Genomic DNA, 24,299 nt, shown 5'->3' with positions numbered 1-24,299 from the left:
AGCATCTGGTTGTTGCGATTTGATGTCTTGCTCTGCTAGGTTCCTTTCTGTGCTTTTCCCTGATTATGCTATCTCTAGGAGCAAGTACCTGACTTAAAGTTCATAATTTGTTTGGATTGCCTAGACACAATGGAAACCTTGTATTTATTATTCTTTCCTGACACACAAGACTTACTCAACCCCAAAAATCTAAACCCTAACTACACTCTAATTCAGCAGGAAGTAGCAATAGTAGTTATCACCAAACTTTCAAGATGGAAGAAGGAATAAAGACAAAGGATTGAAATAACCTCTGGGTATAATTTTCTTAATAAAGTTATGAGGGTATCTTTGAGCAAAGGAATTAAAGACTTTTAAAATGCCACAACAAGATCTAGCTGTAGTGCATTTTCTTAATTAACGGTTGATATGGGAGATCCCAGACTAGTGTGGGTGGTGGCATTCCCTAGGGTGGTAGTCCTGGGTTCTATAAGAAAGCAGGCCGAGGAAGCCATAGGAGCAGGCCAGGAAGCAGCACCCCTCCATGGCCTCTGCCTCAGCTCCTTCCTCCAAGTTCCTGCCCTGTGTAACTTCCTGTCTTGACTTCCTTCAATGATGAACAGTGATGTGGAAGAATTTGATGTGTAGATCAAATCAACCCTTTTCTCCCCAAGTTGCTTTGGTCATGGTAATTCATCCCAGGAACAGTAACCTTAACTAGGATGGTCATGAAGGCCCTTCTCTGCTCCTGAACTCCCCTAGAATCAACCCATCACAGAGGCAAGGTTGGGCTCTGCTTTAGCACCTGGCCTCCTTTCTGGTTGTCTATATGATACAGCTTTTTTCTTCTGTAGTAGGCTGAAGCCATAACATGGTTTTCTACACCCATTGAACAGTGATTCCTTCCCCCAAAACAGGCACAAGTGATAGCTCCCAGGAAAACTGGAGCAATGCTGATTGGCAGGCATAGACATAATATCAAAAACATGTTTTGACATGTGTGCACATATCTAATAGCACATATGGTATGAATGTGCATACATTATTTACTTTCACATAGAACAATTTACCAATGGCCCAATGGGATGAATATGGTAAAATTACTTTCTTTCCTTATCACAGAGCATCTGTGTTCCACATTGCACTTTCTGCTTTGTTTTCCTGACCTGTTAATTTCCTCACTACTAGATCTGTTTCTATCCTAGCAAGTTCTACTACATCATCAAAAACAATTAAACCTGGGGGCAAGAAATTTTGGATGGAGAAATAAAAGTAAATAAAAAAAAATATAAAATAGTAAAAAATAATGAAAGCTCTCTCTAAATAACCACTGTTTTGTTCCCCCAAAGGAATGTCACATAAATAATAAAGAAATGTAGCCATGTTCCATTTAATTCTCAGACTCTCAAGCTTTCCGTACAATACCTTCCCTTACTTGTAATGAAAACAACGATTAATGTCTAATGTCTCGCCAATAAATCAAATCGTACGTAACTAGCAAAGGAAAGCTGCTCACAGCTCCATGCCTGGCTCTGTCCAACAAGGGCTGCATGGTGTGCCTTGCCCACCATAGTCTTGATGGTCCTACTACAATGGGCAGTTTGAGTTTCTATGTAACAAACTTGAGACAGTGCAGAAAGGCTAATGTTCTTTCTTCTCTGAGTCCACAACAGCTGTCTAACCCAAGGCAGTGTAGAAAGTTAACCTTGATATAAAGCCGTCATTCACGTGCCTGCAATGCTGAGTTGCTGAACTGACCTTGCAATCATTGTCACTGGTCAATGAAAAAAACGTGGAATGGAAAATCTCCATCCCAGTCCCAGAGTGCCTTGCTGTTAACATAATACCTTGGAGTCATTTTCCCTGCCCGCCCTGGGAGTGTGACTCTCTGACAGCCGGCGTTCCCGGCAGGACATTTCTAATGCAATGTTATTGTTGATAAGGGCAAAAGACGTTTTAAAGATTTCTGTACTTTTCATCAATTTTCAGTCTTGCGGTGGAGAAAAATTTCCACACAATGTACATCTGACCTCAGGGACATTAGGTGTTCCTTCATACGCCCTCGCATCTGTATTACATCTGATGAGTGGGCAGTGTTTGGTACTGTATCACTTTACCTAGACAGCATCTCTGCCTTACTTCTTTATTCCAGTAGCATCCTCCCCCCACCCCTCCAATTCTGTATCAGGTCACATTTTGTATCTAAGAAAGAAAAGGCCCAGAGCAAGGACTTTTTTTACTTGTAAGAGGCGGCTGCCAACAAAAGATATCTTTATTTGTGGCCAGTGTTGAAGCCATACATAAAACTTCCAAGCCTATCTATACTACAGAAGAACCACCACCCAGCAGCAGTGTTTCTGAACACAGACTCTACCCCTAGTGGAGGGGCCAGCAACAATCACAATTCTGCCTCACGCCTGACTCTGCTGATGGTGTAGCTGGCAGTCTTATGGTTTAGTTACTGCATTTTTGTTTGAAGTAAACATATTTCATTGTTCAATTTGGAGAGGTGATAGGATGTCTATGTTTCCTGTGGTTAAACCTGTCAGGATTTTTTGTTTTTGTTTTTTTAAACAGACATCTTTATGACGGGGTAACCATTAAAGTTGAGAACGGGATGATAATTAAATGAATTAGTAAACTGTCAGAGAAATGTTAACGAGATTATGTCAGGCAGATGAAAGACAAGAATTAGACATAAAAATCTAGGTCATCTGGTCTTGTTTTTATGTGCTGTGAAAATAACAGAAATAAAGACTACTAGATTGACTTTGCCTTAGCCCAGGCTGTGATCTTCCCCCGTTATAAACACTTTAAGGTCAGGAACTCAGTTTTTTAAAACATTCCCACCATCAAGTATGGAACTTACAATGTACTAAGAGTTCAAATTTGTGTTGAATGAATATGTGACCTTGATACAACATGATGCCACAGACAGGAGCCTGCCATGGCTGCCCTCCGAGAGGCCCAACAAGCAGCTGAAAGAATCAGATGCAGATATTTACACCCAACCAAAGGACAGAAGCCACGGTCCCCTGGAGTCAAATTAGGGAAAAGCTGGAAGAAGCTGAGAAGAAGAGTGACCCCATGGGAAGACCAGCAGTCTCAACTAACCTGGACCCCTGAGATCTCTCAGACACTGAGCCACCAGCCAGGCAGCATACACTGGTTGATATGAGGCCCCCAACACATATACAATAGAGGACTGCAGGATCTGACCTCAGTGAGAGAAGCTGCACCTAACCCTTGAGAAACTTGAGGCCCAGGGAGTGGGGAGGTCTGGTGGGATGGGGATGGGAAGGTAGGGACATCCTCTTGAAGACAAGGGTGGGGAGGAGGAGGAATGGGATGAGGAACAGTCAGACTGGGAGAGGGATAATGACTGGACTGTAAAACAAGATTAAAGAATAACAATAATAAAAAAGAATTTAAGAAAAGATAACATGATGCCAATCACCTCAATGTATGCCAAGGGACATGCCTATAACAGCCACTGAGCCAAAGATCATCTTTAAGGTTGTTCCGGAGTACACGGGGGCACACAAAACGCTACCGCATGTCATCATTCCATTTACAGTTTAACTATTCAAATAATAAAATTTATATTTTAAAGCTCAAATGTTTGTTTGATGTCACCTCATGGATGATAGTTGCTCATTCCTAGCTGGCCTATCCATAAGCAACACACACATTTACTCTTAAGCATCTGCAAATTTGTCAAAGACTGCACTTCAACATCTGAGAGCTACTGTGTTGTATTAACAGTCTTCGGGCTTTCCAAGCTGGGAACCATCTTAACAGAAAAGGTACATATTCCCTCCGCTTCATTTGAGAAGATCGTTTGCCCCGAAAGATACGATTAGAGATGTTTGATCACACCCTTTGATTGTGCTTTCTTTCCCATTAGAGAACACGAGGAACATTTCCAATGACGGAGCCCAGGGTTGGTGGCCCTACCTGCTGCAGCTCATTGGCTGTGCGTTGTGCTCCTTCATTATGCTCTTCCTCCACCATCTCTGAGTTTAACTCCTCTAAGAATTCGTCCCTTTCATCTTCCAGCCAGCCTTCATCCAGCTGCAAGGGAGAACACATTAGTCCATTACATGATGTTAGTGAGGCTGCTAAAACAGGGGAAGCCTCCGCGCCGCGCTGACTGCCAACCAGCTCTCTTTGTTGGTGATTCTCTTCAGAACCACAGCCCCCCTCTGGTCACCTCTCAGAAAGAAGAAAAGGTGGGACAAAAAAAGAAAGAAAGAAAGAAAGAAAAGGATTCTTAGGCTTTTTATCCTCTCCTAAAACAGCTTTAGATTTTTCTCTCATAACTGAGTAAATCCCACAGCAGAGAACATCACCTTCTTTCAAAACCTATGAAAAGCACACTGCATAATCCACAGCTGGCGTTCTCATTATCTCCTGCAGCCCCGGGTTAAAAGAACTGCAGTTGGTTCTGATAGGGCTATGAGACAATTGGGCCTTTACCCTTAACAACATCCCCCAGTGAGACTGTACACAATGCGCTGCCAACAAGCAGATTTGACTCTTATCCTCCTGCTTTTTTCAGTTTTAGTTGGGTGGCTCAAGCTAGCAAGGTGGAAGGAACCTTGTCATAAAGGAATTGACAGACAAAACTGATTTTTGTCTGTAAAAAAGAAAAGGAACAATAATAAAACTAAACACAAAAACATAAAACTAAAAACCAAATACCCAAACATCTACTTATTTTTCTATCTATCTATCTATCATCTATCTATATCTATAAATCATTTATCTATTTTCTATCTATATCTATAAATCATTTATCTTCTATATATATGTATAAATCATTTATCTATCATCTATCAATCATCTATCTATATCTATAAATCATTTATCTATCAATCATCTACCCATCTATCTATCATCAATCTATCTCTATCTCCATGTGTGCGTGTCTGTGCATGCATGTGTGAGAGTGTGTGTGTGTCTGTGTGTGTGTGTGCCTGTACGTGTCCCACATGTCATGGGAAGGTCAGAGGACAATGTGTGGTTTCTCCCTTTGCACCTGGGGATTTCTAGGGATTGAACTCGGGTCCTCAGGCTTGGTTGTTAAATGCATTTATCCACTGAGCCATCTCACTGGTACCTATGTTCTTTGGATGGGGGGAAGCATTCCTAGTCATGCCCGTTTATTCACAGGATTCTGAGGATTACTCAAGGCCTTAAGCATGCGAAGCGCATGCAGTCCCATGGAGGACACCCCAGCTCCCATCATGTCTAGGAGATTGAGGGCTCATGGCCAATGTGGTCTGTACAGGCAGTGGAATGGTGCACAGTTTTGCTCGTGGGTGATGGATGCAAATGCTCACGAGAGGCTCTTTCAACACTCAGTTGAACAAATCCTGTTGGTGTCTCCATACAGAGTGAAGCAGAAAGCTGGAGATTACCTGCGCAATATGATGGCTGTTGACAGCCAATGCAGGTAATTGGCCTCCAAGTGGATTTCTGGAGTATATAAATTAAATGTTGTGCTCATTAAATAACCTGAACTGTCATCAAAACTCTGCTCTACCCTTGCGCTACAAAGAAAACAGGTGTCTAATGAGCACAGAAGGACAGTCATTGGTGATGGTTTTAATAAGAAACCTTTAGAGACAAATGAATGTCTTAAAAGAAAATAAACAAGACAAACAAACAAAAACAAAACAAAAAAAAAGGACAAAAAACCCCCAAACTCTTGAAAATAGGACATTAAAGGGCACCACAAGCACGCGTATGCATGCGTGACACTCATTAACAGAAGGCAGATCAGGGGTGTCATAGGGAGCATTTGTCTCCTTGGAGAAACTGCCTCAATGAGATTGGCCTGTGGGCATGTCTGTGGGCACTGTTTTAGTTTTTAATTGAAATAGGAGGTCCCAGCCCACTGTGAGTGGTGCCATACCTGGGTAGGTGGGCAGAGGTTGGTTTAGAGAAGGTAGCTGAGCAGACCAGCAAGGGGCATCCTCTGCGGGCTCTGCAGTGACTCCTACCTCTGGGAATCTGCCTTGAACATATTCCCCTGGTGTCTCAATAACAGGCTGTACTTATAAGTTAAGACAGACAGACAGACAGACACCCCTTTCTTCGCCAAATTGCCTTTGGTCCCTGCGTTTATCCCAGCACCAGAAGGCAAGCTAGAAGATGCGGATTTCTTGGTGTCCATTAAAGCCCACACAGAACTTATATCACCTCAGACACAACCCTTTACCAGACGTGAGGAATCACCTTCACAGGACACGGTGTCTGCACAATGTAGGTCATACATAGCATTGTGGAGAAAGGACAGAGTACTGGGGCAACTCAAAAGGCGGCGGCTCCGAGGGTCTCGGAGAGCCCTCTCTGCCCCCATCTCCCCAGGGGAATAGGGCAGAAAAAGCAATATCTTTAATGGTCTGAGGAAGAAAACGGGCAGGAAATGAAAGAAAGGTGGCACGGAATGAAGGAAATGAGTTATTTAAAAATATTGCACAGATGCACAATACCGCCTCCGGCAAGCACATAGATCATTTCCAAGAATCCGGAGAGTGTTCAAAACGTTTTTAAACACGTTAGGCCAAGCGCACACAAAGCTTCCCCACTCTGCCTGCATGAAGTACACAGGCCCACAATACACAAGACACACCGAATTTCATAGACACAGATAGCAGATGGAAAAACAGGATTTGTAGTCTGGTTTTTCTTTTTTTTTTTTCCCAACCTTAGCATGTACCGGGTAAATTCTATTTTTAAAGTGTGGTGCTAAGATGAACGTTCTTGGATGATCTTGCTGAAAAATCCAATTTTCAAAGCAATTGTGTCTTTTCTAGTTGTTTGGAGCCTCTATCTATCTATCTATCTATCTATCTATCTATTTCGGGACCCAGGGTGAAGGCAAACCCTGGTTTGAGAAGGCAGCACATTGTTCTGTGGCATCAGTGATGTCTGTTATCAAATGTGGAAACAGTCTGATTTGATGATTCATTTGCTAACATTCACTCTTTCAGGTGCTAGTTCAGGAGGGTGAGCCAGATAGTCACCGTCTGCCAAGCTGGTGTATATGCTCAGCACTATCAGGGACCAGCCTTAAAAGCCATGGATATCTTTTCTTTCTCTTGCCTATTATAGTCAGGCTGGAAATGCCTTGGCTCTAAATTCATGAGTTTCCCCAGCAGTCTCATGGGCAGACAGGAAATTGACTTAGACCTTTCTACAACATGGATGGCCGCTTGATTCATTCACACTTACTATGAATTTTGCTGATCTATATCCCTTTAATTTTTTTTCTTAAGGAAATGGTATTGGGGAGATAATTGGCTCAGGAACATTCTAGATAATTGGTACAATTTCCAATGTATTTTAAACATTCCTTCCTAGCAAGAATGCACTCTAGCCTGTCATGTGGGCTCATTTCTTCCACTACTAAGACCTCAGGTGTGTAGCTTTACTCCGCTCCAGGCCACAGCAGACTTTATGAGAACCATTTAGCATGGTCAAGGGCATAAAGGAAATATATGCGGAAAGAGCGATCTTTTATAACCACTATATCTAAGTCCGGACCCAGCCTGACACTGAACTCTACTTAGTGTAATTTATAGAGAGAATGTAGTTACTGAGTCTGAAAAATATCAGATCAATAACCTAGGAGACAAATGGTGACACAGCTAACTTCCCTCACGATACTGACAGGTGGATGGGACAGTGACAACCTACTGTCCTTTCTGCATTCATTGGGACAGGAGAAAGATGTGATGGGAGACACCAGTTAAGCACCTTTCTCCCATCATTACCTCGCCTTTAGTCTGATGATATTGTCCTCTGTCAAGATATAAAAGCACTCTTTTTGAAGCGTCTTTGGGAGGGAGCAGTTAAATGTTTTTTTTTTTGTCACATTAGCTACGGAAAAGCACTCGTGTCCTTCATGGGACTACAGCATAGATATTTCATTTGATAGAATTATTTTAGGAAGATTTAAGATGATAGCTACATATGCTAATATCATTCTCATTAGCGAATCCTTCATGATGCCTTAATATGCCAATTATGTATTTTAGATGGAAGTCTAAAGGAAGGGTTGACCCAGAATATAAAATAATCTGCAGTCAACTATGTTTCATTTGTTGATCCATTTAAATAACTTCCAAGCAGAGGGAGGGGGGGGGAAGGGGGTCTATTTCCTGTGTTTTAAATTTCCATCTAAAATTGGATATTTAGCTGCCTTTCTGTGGAGTCTTTAGCAGAGTTTTTTTGGGTAAGGTTGGGCAGTGAGGATCAGACTTTGCAGAATTTTATATTATTTCATGGGTTGTACCCATGAAAGGGATTCCATGTCACCTAGCAGGAACGCATGCACATTCATTCACGAACTCGGTGACGACAAAGTGTAGTAGACTCAAGATCGCGCTCTTTGCTCGGACCTGCATGTCGGGCCTGGCGATGAGCAGCACAATTCTCTTACACTCATCGCTGGAGAGCAGAGCCACGGCCTCTTCCCGGTTCTGGATGTCTTCCCCATTTATCTAGAGAACAAATGAAAGTGGCACATTAGTTTCTATTTCCACAATGCTGCACACAATAAATGGCGAATATCAGCTCATTTGTGGTGAATGTATGGACAACGAAGCTCCCACAATGGGCTCCCCGTCACCCCTCTGTGGAAAGTGCCTTCACTCAATTACACGCGTGCCGTAAGAGCCATATCGATCCCTGAAGGATGGTGGACATCACAGGAAGCAGTTATGTTCATAAATGTCCAACCTGCGCCCTGGCAACATACATCTAGCAACACAATTAACCAGCCCCTGACAGGTGACGTTCATCTTTCTCCGCTCAGAGTAATGGAAGTGTCACTCTGAGATAATAGCGCTGGGGAAGCGGCCAGCAGTTCCACAACTGAAATCCGTCATCCTGCACGCTCCCGGGAGCCAATTAGAGAGCTGCAGCCTGCCTCTGAGCAGGCTGCTCTCCCAGACCGCTGCTGACCTGGGCTCGGTTAATCACTTCATATTGGTGTGGGGGTCTGACTCAGTTGTCCGAACATCACTCCCGGTATCTCCCAAATGAGTCTAATCCAAAGGGAGAACGGCAGCTCTTTAGGACCCTGTTCCCAGCGCTGACTCCTCCTAAGGATTGTCCATTTGCTCTCTCAACAAAACACATGCAATATTACAGATATACTTGGAATAGTTAAAGATTGGCATCAAGTAAAATTGACTTTACAAAGGGAGAGAAAGAGAGCAACCTTCAGTGAGCTTTTGATTGGGCAGGGGGAAAAAAAATCCTACAGTACTCAAGACTTTCTTAGGTTGTAAAAATAGAGTAAGAATCCTTCAGCTACAGTTTCATGTCCACATGCGTTTGTTTTTAAGTTAGCATATTTTCTTTTTGGATGCTTAAAAACCATTCTGTTTTACTGATTTCTCAAATCCCTAGAGACAATATTTTTTCTATCGCCAGTGTAGTATCAAAATATGCAGAAATTTCAAACACAGAAGAAATTCTGCCTAAATGAATTCTAATTATGTAAGTTAAACAGAAAAAAAAAAAAAAAAGATGTGGCCATGCTAGCCAAGTTTTTTTTCTTCCAGTAATTTTATATTTTCACTCAAAGTTTTCATTTTCAGGTCTCTGGGATTTTGGCCGATCCACGTGGACAAACAGGTTTATCAAAAACACAAAACCAAACCAAAGCAAACAAAAAACAAACCAACAACAAACAAGATTAGCCAAAGAATCTCACTTTGGAAATCAGCAAATAATCCTTATCCTAAACTCTTATTATAGATACTTAGGAGAGCAGACCTCAGGTGGAAAAAAAAAATCATATAACCTACAGGTATTTTTGCGCTCTTATCTAACTAGGCACCACTTTCATTTCTTGCTTTTCTGTGGATAGACACGCCCATGCTCATGGGTTTCATGTGTATTTCTTATGCCCAATTTTCAAACCTTGTCTACCTAGGACTGTGGTTTTTAAAGATTATGACCTTTCCTTCCTTTGAGCTAAGGACGTTTAGCCATTTCATAGCCACTTTTGCACGTCTCAGTTTGTCTGCAACTTATCGGTCCACCTGTCAGGCTTACCTGTCTCTTCCTGGACATATTTGATGGCAAATATTCTGTGATTTCTGACATGGCTAATCTCCGTCTTTTTTTTTTTTTTTTTTTATGCCTGGGATTTAACACTCACTACTTTCCTGTCTAGCGTTAACTCAAACATAGGCGTGCTTTCCCTCCCCAACCCAGTTTCACCTGCTATTGATCCTGCTCCTTTCCGGTACTCATCCTAATGTTGCTCTCAATGTTTGCTGACTTCGATTAGATGCTCATCGTGGTCTTTTCAGAGGGTTGTGGTAAAGGGCTTAACCATGTTCCTGCCATAGTAGCAACTCATGCTTCTACACATGGTCATGTTGCATTATTACACTCACTATTTATACTTTTAATCCCCTGTGGCGGCAAACTCTATCCCACCAAGAAAACAGAGTAAAATCTATAAACACGGAAATCCACAGTAGTAGGTCTGGCTCTGCCTAGACGTGTATTTATTTTAGATGTAGTTTTATCTCTTAGGAAGCCACCAATACTGTGTCATGTTTGGTTTTCAGTCCCTCTGGCTGGCATTCTGCTTTCTTCTCTGCAAACTCACAGCGGTCTGAGCTTTGCCTTCTAGGATTACCGGTTAGCACAAAGCATTTGTCAGGGAAGCCACTGGCCTTCAGGGTCACGTGTGGGATGAAATGGAGCCACCATAGAAATTTGCTATTAAGATATTATTCACTTTTATTCTTCCTCAAAAGAGGAGCCACTTCCACCAACTGGTCGGTAGATTTCAATGTTGGTGTGCTCTGGATTTTAGTTGGATGCTCAAACAGATATAAAGCAAGAAATGGGCCATGTGTTTTCAGCAAAGAGTCCTCTCAAAGAATGAAAGATCTGAGGCAGGGAATCGGATAGAGCTTTCAACCTTCAGCTGCCTTTGTTCCAGAAATAATGGCTTGTGGTTATGGGGCTGCTAGTGGGAAAGAAGCTAGCTAGCTCTGCTGGAGGACACCAGGAAAACATAAAGCATCCTAGAGAGAAGACGGATGGCCAGTCCTGTCCCCCTCAGCCTCCTGAAGGACTTTTGGCTTAAGAAAGGAGTAGTGAGAGCCTCAAGGAAAACAGTATGTAGGTTGTGTTTGAAACGAGGTTAATCTTTATAGATAATTAGATGTGGACCTCATGTTATCTGCGCATCAACAGATGTAAATGTTCAGTTCAAAATGGGTATTGTTGGAGTGGGGTTGGGGTGGGCTTGGGTGGGGGGGTAGGTATTGTCTTCTTCCTGGGGAGATAAATGAATCAAAAATCTCACTTTAGGCCTGATCTCCTAGGAGAGGGAGTGTGTGGAGGAACATGCCCAGAAATCTATAAATGGCATAATGTGGGATTGTTTTCTGCTTCAGTGTACCAGTATTTAGGCTTCAAAAGTATTGCAGCTGAGACAGATGGACATCTGAAAGGTTGGCATCCAACCTATAGCATTTCTAAGGCAAAAACCTAAGTATCTTGGGCAAAATAAGGGTAATGTGTTTTGTATGTATTTAATAACAAAGGGAGGAGACGGGGTAGCTGGGGCTAGAGAAAGAATCAGGGAAAACTGCCATTCAAGGAGAGAAAACGAACATCTAGGAAGCCATGCCGTGTAGCGTACAGTACAGAGAATGCAGACAGCTCACTCCAATGCTGTCATCCCACTGTACCTTCTGGCAGAGCCTTCACAGGAAGAATGCACAGGCACATGGCTGGCTCTTCGGCCAGCATGGTATCAGCCTGATCTCAGGGAGTCTCCTGTGCTTCTTACTCCAAGAAGACAGTGGGACATAGGGCGGTCTCCTTCCAGGAGCTGGTTATCCGTGTGTCATTCAACCCTTGCAGCTCTGACTCAGGTGCGCTTTTGTTGATGCTATACATTTCTTTTTTAAGGTGAATTCTTGGAACGAATTGGATCTAAGGGCTTGTCAATGGCACTGTGGGCAGAACCAACAAGCACTTAGCGGGAGAACACATGAGAACTGGAAATGTTCTGGAAAAGTGGTCTCATGATTTTCCTTGGGCATAGTACCGTGGTGATATTTACCACCTGTGAGTGAGTGTAGTGTAGTGTAGTGTGTGTGTGTGTGTGTGTGTGTGTGATATGTGCCATCAGGAAGTTACCTGAGAAGGCTGTGGTATGCTGACAGAAGAAAATACTAGCTCTGCAATGAGAGCAGACCCATAAATAAACTTAGCTCATCATAATAGACAATTAAAGTCATAGTTGACCCAGAGAGAGGTTCATTTAAATAGAAGTCAACCAGGAAACCTTATGGCTAAGAAGCAATTCCTCTGTTTGTCCCATTGCCCTCACCCTGGGAGAGGAGTCATTAATTGTTCATTGCAAGGTATCCCATAATCTCCCCATCAGACAGATGGGAGCAATTTGTCTGTGGATATAATTTTTGTCATAGTTTTACTTCACCACCACCCCTAAGACACGTTGATTCTTATGTGTGTGAGACAAAATTGAATTCTAGGCTTTTTTTTTTTTAAATGTGATGTGTGTGTATTCATTTAGTTTGCTGTATTTGTCACAGAATATAAAGCAATCTGGCAAAAACACCATTTATCAGCCCTGCCATTGACTCTTCAATGAACTAATTCCATTAAAAAATTCTTTATTATTCTCTAGGCATTTTTCTTTGCAGATAAATCTGCATACAAAATAGCTAAGAACCTAGATGCTTCAAAATACTTAGTCTCCTGGAAACACACGCACCCCGTTTCTATCCAGTTAGCCACAGAACTAAAGGATATAATTTTTTTCTAAGTGTAATCTTTAAAACCTAGGGGACAGCAGTTAGCTGGGAACTTGGAAGGGGGCCAGGGTATGGTATACTGGGAGCTGCAGTTTTGGGGGATATATGGTTCGAAGGAGGAGTGAGGGCCGACAGAGAAGCAGCAAAGAAAAATGGTAATGGGTACATTCACTACATCACAGTGAGGCTGAACAAGGTGGTTACTCTGAGGGTACCAAACCTTCCAAGCCCTTTGGATGCCGAGCACCTTATTGTGTGTGTTAGCACCTATTGACCACAGAGAGCCAAGAAGTCACACTACCTCAGTGTATTGTAGATATTAATAAAGCGACGGCAGAGTTAATATTTCACTTTATTTGAAAAAAAAAAACCCATAGCATCTGACCCTTCCGATATCTATATTAAATACCAACTTAAGTAGGATACTGTAGCAAAGCTTTTCTGTAGATTTTCTTCATCTGTCCTGAATGCCTGTTTCATTCATTGACTTGTTTGTGTGTGTGTGTGTGTGTGTGTGTGTGTGTGAAGATGCTGAATACCTGTCAAAAAAAATCCCCCATCCAGATTTCCAGAGAGCCATTTTATTCACTGTGATGTACCCAACAATGGGTACAGTTCTATTTGCTTAACTACAGGCCACTGCTCATAAGTCTTACTGTACTGCATATCCTTGAGGTTTTCTGGAAACTGCTTGGACCCTAAGTCATCAGAAACTCTTACGTTTTATTTTTTCCTAACCTTTGTAGGGGAACATGGGAAGGAAGGATCTGTGGTATCCTTTCTAAGCAAGAGAAGAGGTGTGAGAATGATGGAGGTTAGCAAGGTGGCCCTGGGTGCTGACAGGGTAACGTACCAAGCAGCTTAGGGACTCCTTCATTATGCTACACTGTTCTGTGTTCTTCTGTGTGGGCTGCTGTCATCCCACTTAGGGTAGGATTCCCCAAGTGTATCTTGGATATTTTCTGAAGCTTAGAGTTTAGCAGAAAGTCTGAAGAAGCATTCCCTGGGATGCTAGAAGATGCGGGAACTCTGGGTCTGCTACTACATCTAGAAGTTAAGTATGCACCCCTTCAATTGTCCACACTAGCACCCCTCGCTCTGTTTCACAGCTGTGACTGTGAACTCTGATGAGCAGTTTCACTTGGAGTGGAAGTTGATCTGGACCCAGAATGTCAGGAGCTGAGGCAAGCTTAGAGCAGAGCCAGTAGCTTCCTGTTAACTGCCATCAGGCTGTGAGACTCCATCCCAGGACCGCCCTCTGATCTCTGACCATTTCTTCTTTCTCATTCTACTGGATTGTAAAAGTCTCTCTGATTTCCTATTTCTCTATAGAGACGAAATCAGAGCCCTTCCATCTGGCCTCGGCAGTTCACTCTCTAGTCATGGGCTACTGCTGGTTTGGGCTTCTAGACTTTTGTACAGTAAGGGAACACAGGGAACCATGTTCAAGTAGTTCACTGTGCACAGGGCAGCCATCAGGACTCTTAGGAGCAGCAGCTACTGTGTACCAGTCATTTCTCAGTACTGTGCTAAGCACACATCACGCATCTCATGGAAGCTTTGCAACAAGAGCAGGTGATAACTCAAGATCCGAAAATGGGCTTGCAGTGACGGGAGGTAAACTGTGTGCGGAAGCCAACAGAAGGAGCTGGAAATCAAAAGCCTCCTTCTGGAAGCTGTATCTCAATAACTGTCACCCAATAACTCTAGAGAGATGGTACCGCTTTTACTTTCAAAGTGCTCAAAATGATAGTATTTTGTTTCATAGATGATAATATGCAAAAGCAATGACAAGCTCTTTCCCTCCCCCAAGGTTTTATAAGAAACAACATAAAATGAGAGCCATTAGATGGCCTGTGGGAAACCGGAGGAAATAAACATGTCACGTACTTGTAAAATACGATCCCCTTCTCGAATCCGGCCATCCTTGGCAGCGATGCTATTTGGGTCAACCTGTAATAGAGAAGGCATGCATCTTCAGGGCCATACAATGTCCTTCTGAGAGCTTACAATGTGTAGTTTTAAAATATATTAAGATACTGTAGTTTTAGACTATATTGACTCAGAATTCTTAATTGATTCATGACAGAGCATGTGCCAATTTTTTCTTGGCCAAAAAAAAAAAAAAAAAAAATTACAGATTCTAAAGCTGGGAATGAACCACTTTAAAGCTAACAATAATAAAGTGGACTTGGCAGAGCTTCAGTTGCAGGGCATTTTTTCCATTCCTTTCCCCTCCATCCCTGCCTTCCCTTTTCATGTCATTTTAGTTATTTTTGAAGCCCAGTTGTCAGGCAGTCTTTACCTGACAGGATGCTATGATGATGTTAACACCAGGACAATTCTGGGCCCAGGAAATTTACAGTATATAATGTGACTGTAAATAATACTGGAAATCTCTTAGGAAAGCTGACAGATCTCTTAAGCCTATACTTATTAAAGGGATTTCAGTCTCACAAGCATATTATATTTAAAGGTATTTTTAATCTATATTGTTCAAGAATTAAAATCTATCTGTACATCCTGTTACTCGGTACCACTTTACATAGAGTGCTAATTACATCAACTCTGCATTATTAGAACAAACAGAGATTTAAAGCTCTACTAAGAATATTCCAATATTTTAACAGGCCAAACTTGAGTGACAGCTTTCAGTTCCTTGAGGAGACTTTATCTTTTGCGTTCCTGTGATAGTTCCAAATCATTGGAATAGGCTTGTTGCATCCAACCTTCTTTTCTTAGTTAAGCATTTCAAGTACTGCATGAGGTCGATGTGTTCAGTTCTAACATCACGTGGTATTTCCTTATTAGGAATCCCACTCAGATACCGAGAGGAAGAGGAGGAGTCAATTGCCAAAGGCCTCATGGTCATACACAGGCAGTGTAAGGGCGAGTCTTTCCAAGTCCACATGTTCGGTTCCCATGGCCTCTTTACCACCTCTAAAAAGGGAGGTTTCAAGTCCGACAGATTTAAATACCAAACACAGACTTACCGGAATGAAGAGGATTATGCTATTGATTTTGTGTCCCTTTAAAAAAAATCCATCCAACACATGAAACTCTGTCTTTCAAGCCTAAAACTACCACCCATAAAACTGCCTGTCTCTGTATACATTATAGGAAGGGTGCGGTAAGTATTGCTTGACTCCTCCTCCATCCCTTTGTGAGAGGGGTCACTGGAGTCCTTCATTTTAAAGAAGTAACCAAATTAAATTTTTTTTCCATTGGAGAGATTCTTCCATGTGGGAAGAGGCCAGCAAAAAGATAGATAAAGAAATATACCATCATCTATTTTCAGAGTAAAGTGACAAAGAAAAATACCCCTTTATATTTTCAGAGTTGTGTTGCTCTGTATGTGTGCTCATGTCAGATCTCTTGAATATTCTAAGCAACTCTGTAGAAAACTTCTGCACCTAGTTGTCTAAGCTACTGTGTTTTAACACTACAGCCATGAAAACTTAGACTGCAGAGAACGCTAGCATCCAGTTTGCCCAACCCTTAAAGACATATCTGCAGGAATTAAGCTATGTAATAAGCACATCTTCATGTTGACTACAGGTGTAGTTTTAAATAATATGCATAGGTCCTCTACATACATACTGTGGTTGTATATCTTGGGGTGCTTGTGGGAATTCTTACAGTGGGAGAGCTCTGTGTCTAGTCTTATTGCATCTTCTTATGCTGTGTTCGGTTGATATCCCTTGGAGGCCTGTTCTTTTTTGAAGGGAAATGGAGGAGCAGGGCATCCGGGAGGAGAGGTGGAGGAGGAGTGAAGGGAATAGAGGATATAGTTGGGATGTATTATATGAAAGGATAAATAAATAAATAAATAAATAAAAGTCTTTTAAAAAAAACCACACATCTTTTTTGCTTTTGCTAAGGCGATCTACTTTTCCTGAAATCCATTTCAGATAAGTTGTGCTTGACAGTCTCTCAAGCTAACACTAAAATGGTGACTCAAATGTAGTGGGGATTTTTTGGCCTCTTGAAAATGATCTTGTGGCTGAATAAAAGAAGTGGGCAGATGTACTTCTTGGGTATTTAGATCTATTAACCCCACCCACGGAGTAAAAGAGGTGATTATTATGCCTGCTAGTTTAAAATAATTAGCCCATACCGTTGTTATCAGTGTATTAAAGGATGCAATGGAACGGATGTTTGGGGAGCCGGGCTGAGCTCAGCCTGCTGCTGTCTTATGGGAATTTATTCAAATTGATACAATGTTACCACTTTCACACTTTTTCCTTGCTGGGATTCTGCCGGGGAAGCCTCCCTGGCTAAACAAGCTGATGATAATTGCGTTACTTGGGCAGCGTAATTTGCTTCCCTAATTGAAAGTGGCAAGAGTTGGAAGGCAGCCAGTTCTTCACACTCGAGCCTTGGAAGAGAGGCTTCCCTCCTCCTGAGCCCCTTCCAGTCCTTCCCTTCTGCTTCCTGCCAGGTCTCCACCACAGCGCCTCTTACCTCACTGACATAAATGCCCGTGTCTTCTTCATCATCGGTTCGGTAGCAGACTGTCAGGCCCAGCTTCTCTTGACTGCTAACACGGCACAGCTCGACCTCCTGGGGGAATGGCAAGCATATTGAGGCATTATTCTCAGACCAGAAACTCAAAAGATGCCTTTCTGGTCACTGAGAGAAGTTTTAGACATTATTGTCTAACATCTGAAATTAACCTTTGTGACCAAAAGCATTGAAATTTATTTCTCATCAAGTTTATTTTTTTGTAGACTTCAATCAGCACTTCAGATGTTCCTTCTGTAGTTGGAAATATGCAGACATGAATTTGCACACCAAACTACACAGGTTATTAGGTTGGGATTATAAAATATTCGAGAATATCAAAGAAAGTAGAAAAAGCTTTGTAAACATTGTTATAGAACTTTTGTCTGTAATGTAATAAAAGCACGTAAGTTTGAACAACAACAGCAATAAGGCTATACTGAACCGTTCTGTTGGTTCTTCCTTGAGTTTTATACAATGTGATAAGACACGAGGGTTTGTATAGATCAGGTCAGATTTTTCTATTATCCTGCAGAAAGCCCCAGCCTTGGAAAGAAATGGGTTCATCCAGCTGAAGGGACAGATATCAACCACCATACAGGGCAAAGGCGATGATTCAGAATACAGCAGTGAGCGAACAAGAAAAGACATTCAATGACAGGCGCCGCTGAGGGGCTGGGGATGGCGGCTCCAGGTAATGTATCCTGGGTCTCTTTCCTGATTTATTTTCAGTAAAATAATAAAAAAAAAAAAAATTCAGTTTCCTATAATGAAATGGGCTTGTGTCACTTTCTGGTGCCGACTGGGATAAATCACACAATTCCAAGTGTTAAAAAGCGGCAGCGGTAAACTGGGGAAACTTGTTCCTCCTGTGGAGAAGGTGAGGCCTACCACTAAGTAGTTGGAGGAGGGAGGAGGGAGGAGGGAGGAGGTTGTGATTTGGAAGGGAAGCCTGGCTCTAGGCTTCAGCCCTGTGGACCTGTGTCCTTCTCTGTGCTGTCGGCACTGCCTTGTCAATAAGCAGGAGTGTCACCGTGAGCTCAGCCACTGTCAGGAAGGATGCTGCGATTCCTTCCCAATCTCTCCTTGCCTGCATAGATTTTCGTAAAAGCGAACCCATATTTAAGAAGCCTTTCCTTTATGATGGAAAACGTGTGTGTGCGAGCATGCATATATAAACCGATTATGAAGCTGAATATACTGATGTGGGCATATAGGTCTGTTTTCCCCAAACTGTTGAAATCCTAACCCTCGAGGTGATCGTCCGCTCAGGAGGAGGGACCTTTGGAAGGTAGCTAGCTCATGAGTGGTAAGACTGTGAAAGAAAAGAGTGCTCCTATGAAGAAAGGGGCAGAGTGCACAGTTGCTCTGAAGCACGCAGGTCACAGGGTGACGGTGCCCTCGGTGAGAAAGTGGGCCCAATGAGAGACCCACCTGCTGCTTCTTTCATCTTGAACCTCCCAGTTCCAGCTCTGAGGAATGTGTCTGTACTTTCTGAGTCACCTGAGCCAAAGACAGCAAGGCCCAGCTTAGCTACCCAAGAGTTGAGATACTGGTGCTAAATATGGGAAAAGTTCCCTTGGCCATGAACAAGAGGATGCTTCCTACAGCATTCTGTGTCGTCTGGGGAAATTCCCTCCCTTCAGTTTAGCATATCAGAGATGCCCTTGTCCCTGGGTAAAAACTGTTTAAATGATGGGCTATAAACTCTGGGTAAATCCTTAACGAGGCCATCTACTATCATAAACTCCGATGACCAATAATTTCATAGCCAACAGCAAATATAAAGCAAAATGTAGCCTTCTACCCTGAGACAAGTGTTGCAAATTGGTACAAAATGAAACCCCAGGATGCAAGCTTGTGGGCTACTGTAAAGGCTTTTAAAAACAAGCTGAACAAGAGTGGTGGCCAAAATGCCGAACTGGATAGAGAAAAGGCTGTGAGACCTCAGCTTACACAAAGAGGTACAGGCAACTGGGAACAGGAGAGATGGTCCCCAGGAAAAGCATACCAATTGGTTGCTCAGTGCCAAACGTTCAGCTTGGCATGGTGACACACATCTTTAAGCCCAGCACTCAGAGGCAGAAGCAGGTGGATCTCTGTGAGTTTGAGGATAGCCTCGTCTACATTGTTAGTTCCAGGATGGCCAGAGCTATATGGTGAGACACTATGTCAAGAAAAACAAAACAAAACAAAACAAAACAAACAGAATAGAAAACATAAATACAAGTAACGTAATATGGAGCATTAACTATAATTGGGCTATATTAGGGATATATATCGCAGGAAGGAGTCACGGCCACAGATCTGCCTCTCCCCCCAACAGTACAATGAGCAAACCAGTCTGCTGCCCTTGAGTCCTCCAAGGAAACCTGAATACACCGCAGAGAGAGCTGCCTTTGCAGCTCTTAAATCAAGGTCGCTAAGGAAGGATGACTCACGCAGAGGAGGGCATTTGCATATGGATATACTTCTCAGGGTCTGCACAGAATTCCTAGAGTTATCTGTCCACTCTCGGGGGGGTCTGTCTAGGAGAGCACGTGTGGCGGAGTGCTATGTAGTAGACTGACTGAATGAATCTATTAACAGAATCTCTAGAGCTGTCCACAAGTAGCTACCCAAGTATTCAAAGAAAGAAAACACTTAAGACCTCGAGGTATTTTTTTCAATATTTTCATACCTTTGAACCTATGTAAAGAGTATTAAAGACTATTAAAAGAGTATGAAAATCTAGCTGAGATTTTCAGGACACCACTTTCTGAGACAGTACACACCTCCTGTGTCTAGCTGCCAGCGTCAGGCTTTCTGCACAGGTGTTTTAGGCTTCCCATTTAAGCATCCCGCCAGTGAAATCTGGTGTTTGCGCTGAGCTTCTGTTCTCTTCCAGGTGTACTTGAGAAGTAAAACTGATAAATAAACCTTTAAAAGGCTTGTTATTATAATGTCTGTAAAATGTGGTATAAAAATACTGTTTTAGGAAAATTATCTCTTGACCTACAAAAGGCTGAACTTTTGGCAGTTTATAGCAAGTCCATAATACACCATGCAACTGTTTAAGGATATATACCTAATCTGCTGTTATACTGTGTTCTCAGCCTGTTTATGCCTTAGACTCCCTATACAATCAGCGTTTATCCCTATACCACCTAAGCCGACACCTGGCTTTAATCTTTGGTTGTACACTCTCCACTGTCCCCGATTCTGACTCATGTATGTGTGTGGAGGTAATCATTTGCTGGAGGCAGCCAACAGTGGAAAGCAAAATAAAGACCTACCATCAATGTTGCAAACAACGTGGATGTAGCTCAATACCATGTGTGATTCTTTTTCTGCGCTTACTATACATTTTACTTTGTAAAACTTTAAGGATTTCCATAATGAATCCCCTCATTCCTTTCCCATTCCATGTTTTCTGTGCTGTTCAGTAAGTATAGAGAGAAGCCTACTGTTAGAGGTAGAAGTAGCGACAGCAGGGTATCAGAGAGATGCACAGAGTAGACACATCACGGATAGACCAACAAACCATGATCTACGGACAGATGGAAGACAGGAAGACAAGGAGAGAAGTACAAAATTCAGGCTTGGGCTCAGATTAATCCAAGATATGATGCTATGTTTTCATCCCTTGATACAACATCATAACATGTTTATATCTCTGGGGTTATCTTTAATGCATTTACTAGACAAACTGGGGCTTGAAGGATGGTTCAGGGTGCTGGCCTCTCTTCCAGAGTACTCCTGTTTAATTCCCGGTACCCACTTGGTGGCTTACAAGGGTCTGTAGTTAAAGATGTGGGTGGATCTGACGGTTTCTTCTGAACTCCATGGGCAGTCCAACGTGCAGGCCAACACTCATACACACAAAATAATAAAATAAGTTTTTAAAAGATCATGAAAACTGTGATTCAACAGGGGGTTAGTGTATATCACCACAGGAAGAAAACTCACAGCTTTCTCTGTGTGTGCGCATGATCATGTGTGTGCGTGGGTACTTGGAAGCCAAGGATGACAGTCAGTCAGTCGCTTCCTCAATTATGTTCACCCATTGAGAAACATTTGTCTTTTTATGTATTTATTAAATCTGTGTGTATTGGTCAAAGTACAACTTGGAGTAATCAGTTTCTGTCATGTAATTCCAGGGGATGAATGTAGGTGGTTCAGCATGTGATTTACCATCCTCGCCAGCTGAGTCATGTTTCCAGCCCCACTTTTTTTGAGTCAGGGACGTTTACAGAGCTAGGAGTTTGTTGATTGGCGAGACTGGATGGAATGTAAGCCCCAGGAATGTTCCAGTCTTGATCTCCTCAACAGTGGGATTACAGGCCGGTCTCAATGTGCAGTGCTTTTTCTTTACACGAGGGCTGGCGATCCATAGTCGGGTCTTTGAATGTATAGGAGAAGCCTGTTCTCTACTGCGCTGGCTCCTTGGCCACACACGCTTTTAATTCATGGGCTGAACTCCCAGGGTTAGAATCTCAGGCACTGAGGAACATCCAGGTCTGATGACTCAGATCTCACAATTCACAAGCCAGGGAATCCAGCCCTAGTGTGGGCCGACAGTGCTTCCTTCCTGTGGTGGTTCCACAATTCACACAAGTTCACGGAAGCACACAGTTCATAGTGGAGGTTCTTGTAGTTGTATGATAAAGTCACTAATAAGCATCTTCTACAATATGCTGGTTTGAGGCCAGGGATGCTGTGCAGACACCATGAGATGGATCTTTGGCAGAAGTTGCATCCAGCACCCCTTTGTAGGTCCCAGGCTGGCTTCTGAAGAAGTACCTCAAATAACTTGCCATGCTTCCTGCATCTTCACGCTCAGCTCTCTGTCCACCAGGAGTTTATTTGAAAACCATAAAAGCAAAAAGCTATTGGCTCTTTCACAGTGACAATTCATGGGTGTGTGCAAGCTTCAGGTCTCCTGCCATGATGTAGACAGTAATACTAATGTCACATATGTCATTGTGACAGCAAAGGGGCACTTCACATACCCGGCACAGCCACATTCACTTGTACATACACACGTGTCAACAATGCCCTGTCCTGGGAATGGATAAAGTTTCATTAAAATAAAAATCCAACTATGGCATCCATTCCTGTGAGAATTAGCTTGTATGTAGGTGGGACATGGAAAAGATTGGAGTCAGAAGAGCTTTCTGTAAAAATTCTACTCTTAGGACAAGAATGAGCCATTAAACAATGATCTTCTCACTTACTTAAATCCACCATGTTTTCATTAAAAAGAGAGGGCGAGACCATGGGTAAATAAGGAAGATAGCACAGTACTGGGAATGCAAACTAACAGAAACAGAATGGAGGGTTCTCAATGCCCCCATATGATCCAGTTATCCCACCATACAGTAAATACCCAAAGGAGAAGAAATCAGTGTGTCACAGAGGCACCCAAATCTCATACTTACTGCTACACTAATCATAATTGCCAAGGTATGGCAGGAACAAGGGTTCCAGAAATGAGTGAATGGGCAAAGGAAATGTTGCTTATATACAGCATGAAATACAGCTCAGTTGTCAAAACAACATTCTGTCACTTGCAGCAACAAGGACAGAGGCCATCATGTCAGTTGAAATGGCCTCACTAAAACAAATACGGAGTGTTCTCATTTATATGGGAAGAGCAAAGGATCCCATGGAAGGAAGACTTAGAAGGGTGATCCCCAGAGCCTGTAAAGGGTGCAAGGAGAGGGACAGAGTGAGAAGCTCGGACACGAGGGTGCACATGGAATAGCTCCCATGGTGCTGTTGATACCTGTCATTACCAGTAACTGGCTGAACATTCCAAAATAGCTAGTAGAAAGGATTTGGAATGCTCTCAAAAATAACGAAATGTCAAATGTCTGAAGCAGTGGATTTGGTAATTAAATTGGCACAACCATCACATATTATATACAAGTTTTAACTATCATGTTTCTCTCCAGAAAAAAACGTACAAGTACAATGGTAAAATAAGAATATATTTAATTAGAATATATTTAGTCTGAATATATTTGTTTTGAAAAGTATTTATTTTATTTGAAATAAACAGAAGTGAGTTGTATTAGAACACTGTGAAAATATTTTCTTTTATGATTGAGTCTAGGAATGAATTAAGAACTTACAAAGAAAACCATCATCAAACATTTGGTCTGTAGCTAAGGTTCTAAGCATAGAGGCTTGCAAGCACTGAGTGAGAAAATACTATTACTCAAGCTGGAACAATACCTAGGACCAGAGAGGGCAGTCATCTCAAAGGAGACCGTGAAAGAGGAGGGCTATTCACATCGCTGTCTTCGGTTAGTGTTGTATATTCATAATAATTAAGGAGATGTCTTGAAAATTATTGAAAGTAGTCTGTTGAAACTGGAAAGTTTAACCCCTGCAGAGAAGGAGAGCCCCTTACTATGTCAATCCTACTATCTTCCAGGCAGTGGAAACCCACATCACACTTACGAGAATATAAGTAACAAAAATCCTTGGCCCAAGTCTCAGTAATGACATCATTGCGTTCATAACAAACTGTTCAACAGCAAGTAAGTCTCCTTGCTCAGCACATTAGTATTAGGAGATAAGGCAGGCTGCAACGTCTACTTGACAACATCCTCACTCCTGGGCCTTGGTAGCAACGTCTTTCCCACTGAGATTATTCCTCAGTCTACTGAGTGCAGACTTTATGAACTCTACAACAAATAGACCCAAGTTATCCACTCCTTGTTGTGGGCTGTGACGCCTCTGGACTCAAAAATGCTCATTTGGTTGAGGGTTTTCAACTAAAGAGGAACACGGATCCCACCTGGATGGAAATGGAGGAGGAGGGCTGGTAATTAGAATTCTAGAGTAGGGACAGAAGAAATGGAAAACTAAGATGCAAGAACATAAACTTCTGCACTGAGGTCTACTGGAACAGGTGACTTTATGGAACTTGAAGTCCACTTAGGTAGATCCCGTATGTCAGCAATTATGATGAATGTTGTTATAAACACGGGAGGT

General features: G+C 42.4%; 1 protein-coding gene across 1 annotated transcript in view; it reads right to left on the bottom strand.

Moving 5' to 3' along the window:
• The window catches only part of Pdzrn4 (PDZ domain containing ring finger 4), a 341,948-nt gene that overhangs the window by 9,194 nt on the left and 308,455 nt on the right, over positions 1-24,299 (bottom strand). The window contains 4 exon segments of the mRNA XM_021216554.2: positions 3,937-4,053; positions 8,391-8,492; positions 14,703-14,765; positions 17,277-17,375. Of these exon segments, the coding sequence (XP_021072213.2) occupies positions 3,937-4,053; positions 8,391-8,492; positions 14,703-14,765; positions 17,277-17,375 (381 nt within the window).

This window comes from Mus pahari, chromosome 17 (genome assembly GCF_900095145.1).
Source record: "Mus pahari chromosome 17, PAHARI_EIJ_v1.1, whole genome shotgun sequence".
Classification (NCBI taxonomy): Eukaryota; Metazoa; Chordata; class Mammalia; order Rodentia; family Muridae; genus Mus; species Mus pahari.
Note: the sequence above shows the minus strand (reverse complement) of the source record. Positions and strands in the feature narration are given on the sequence as shown.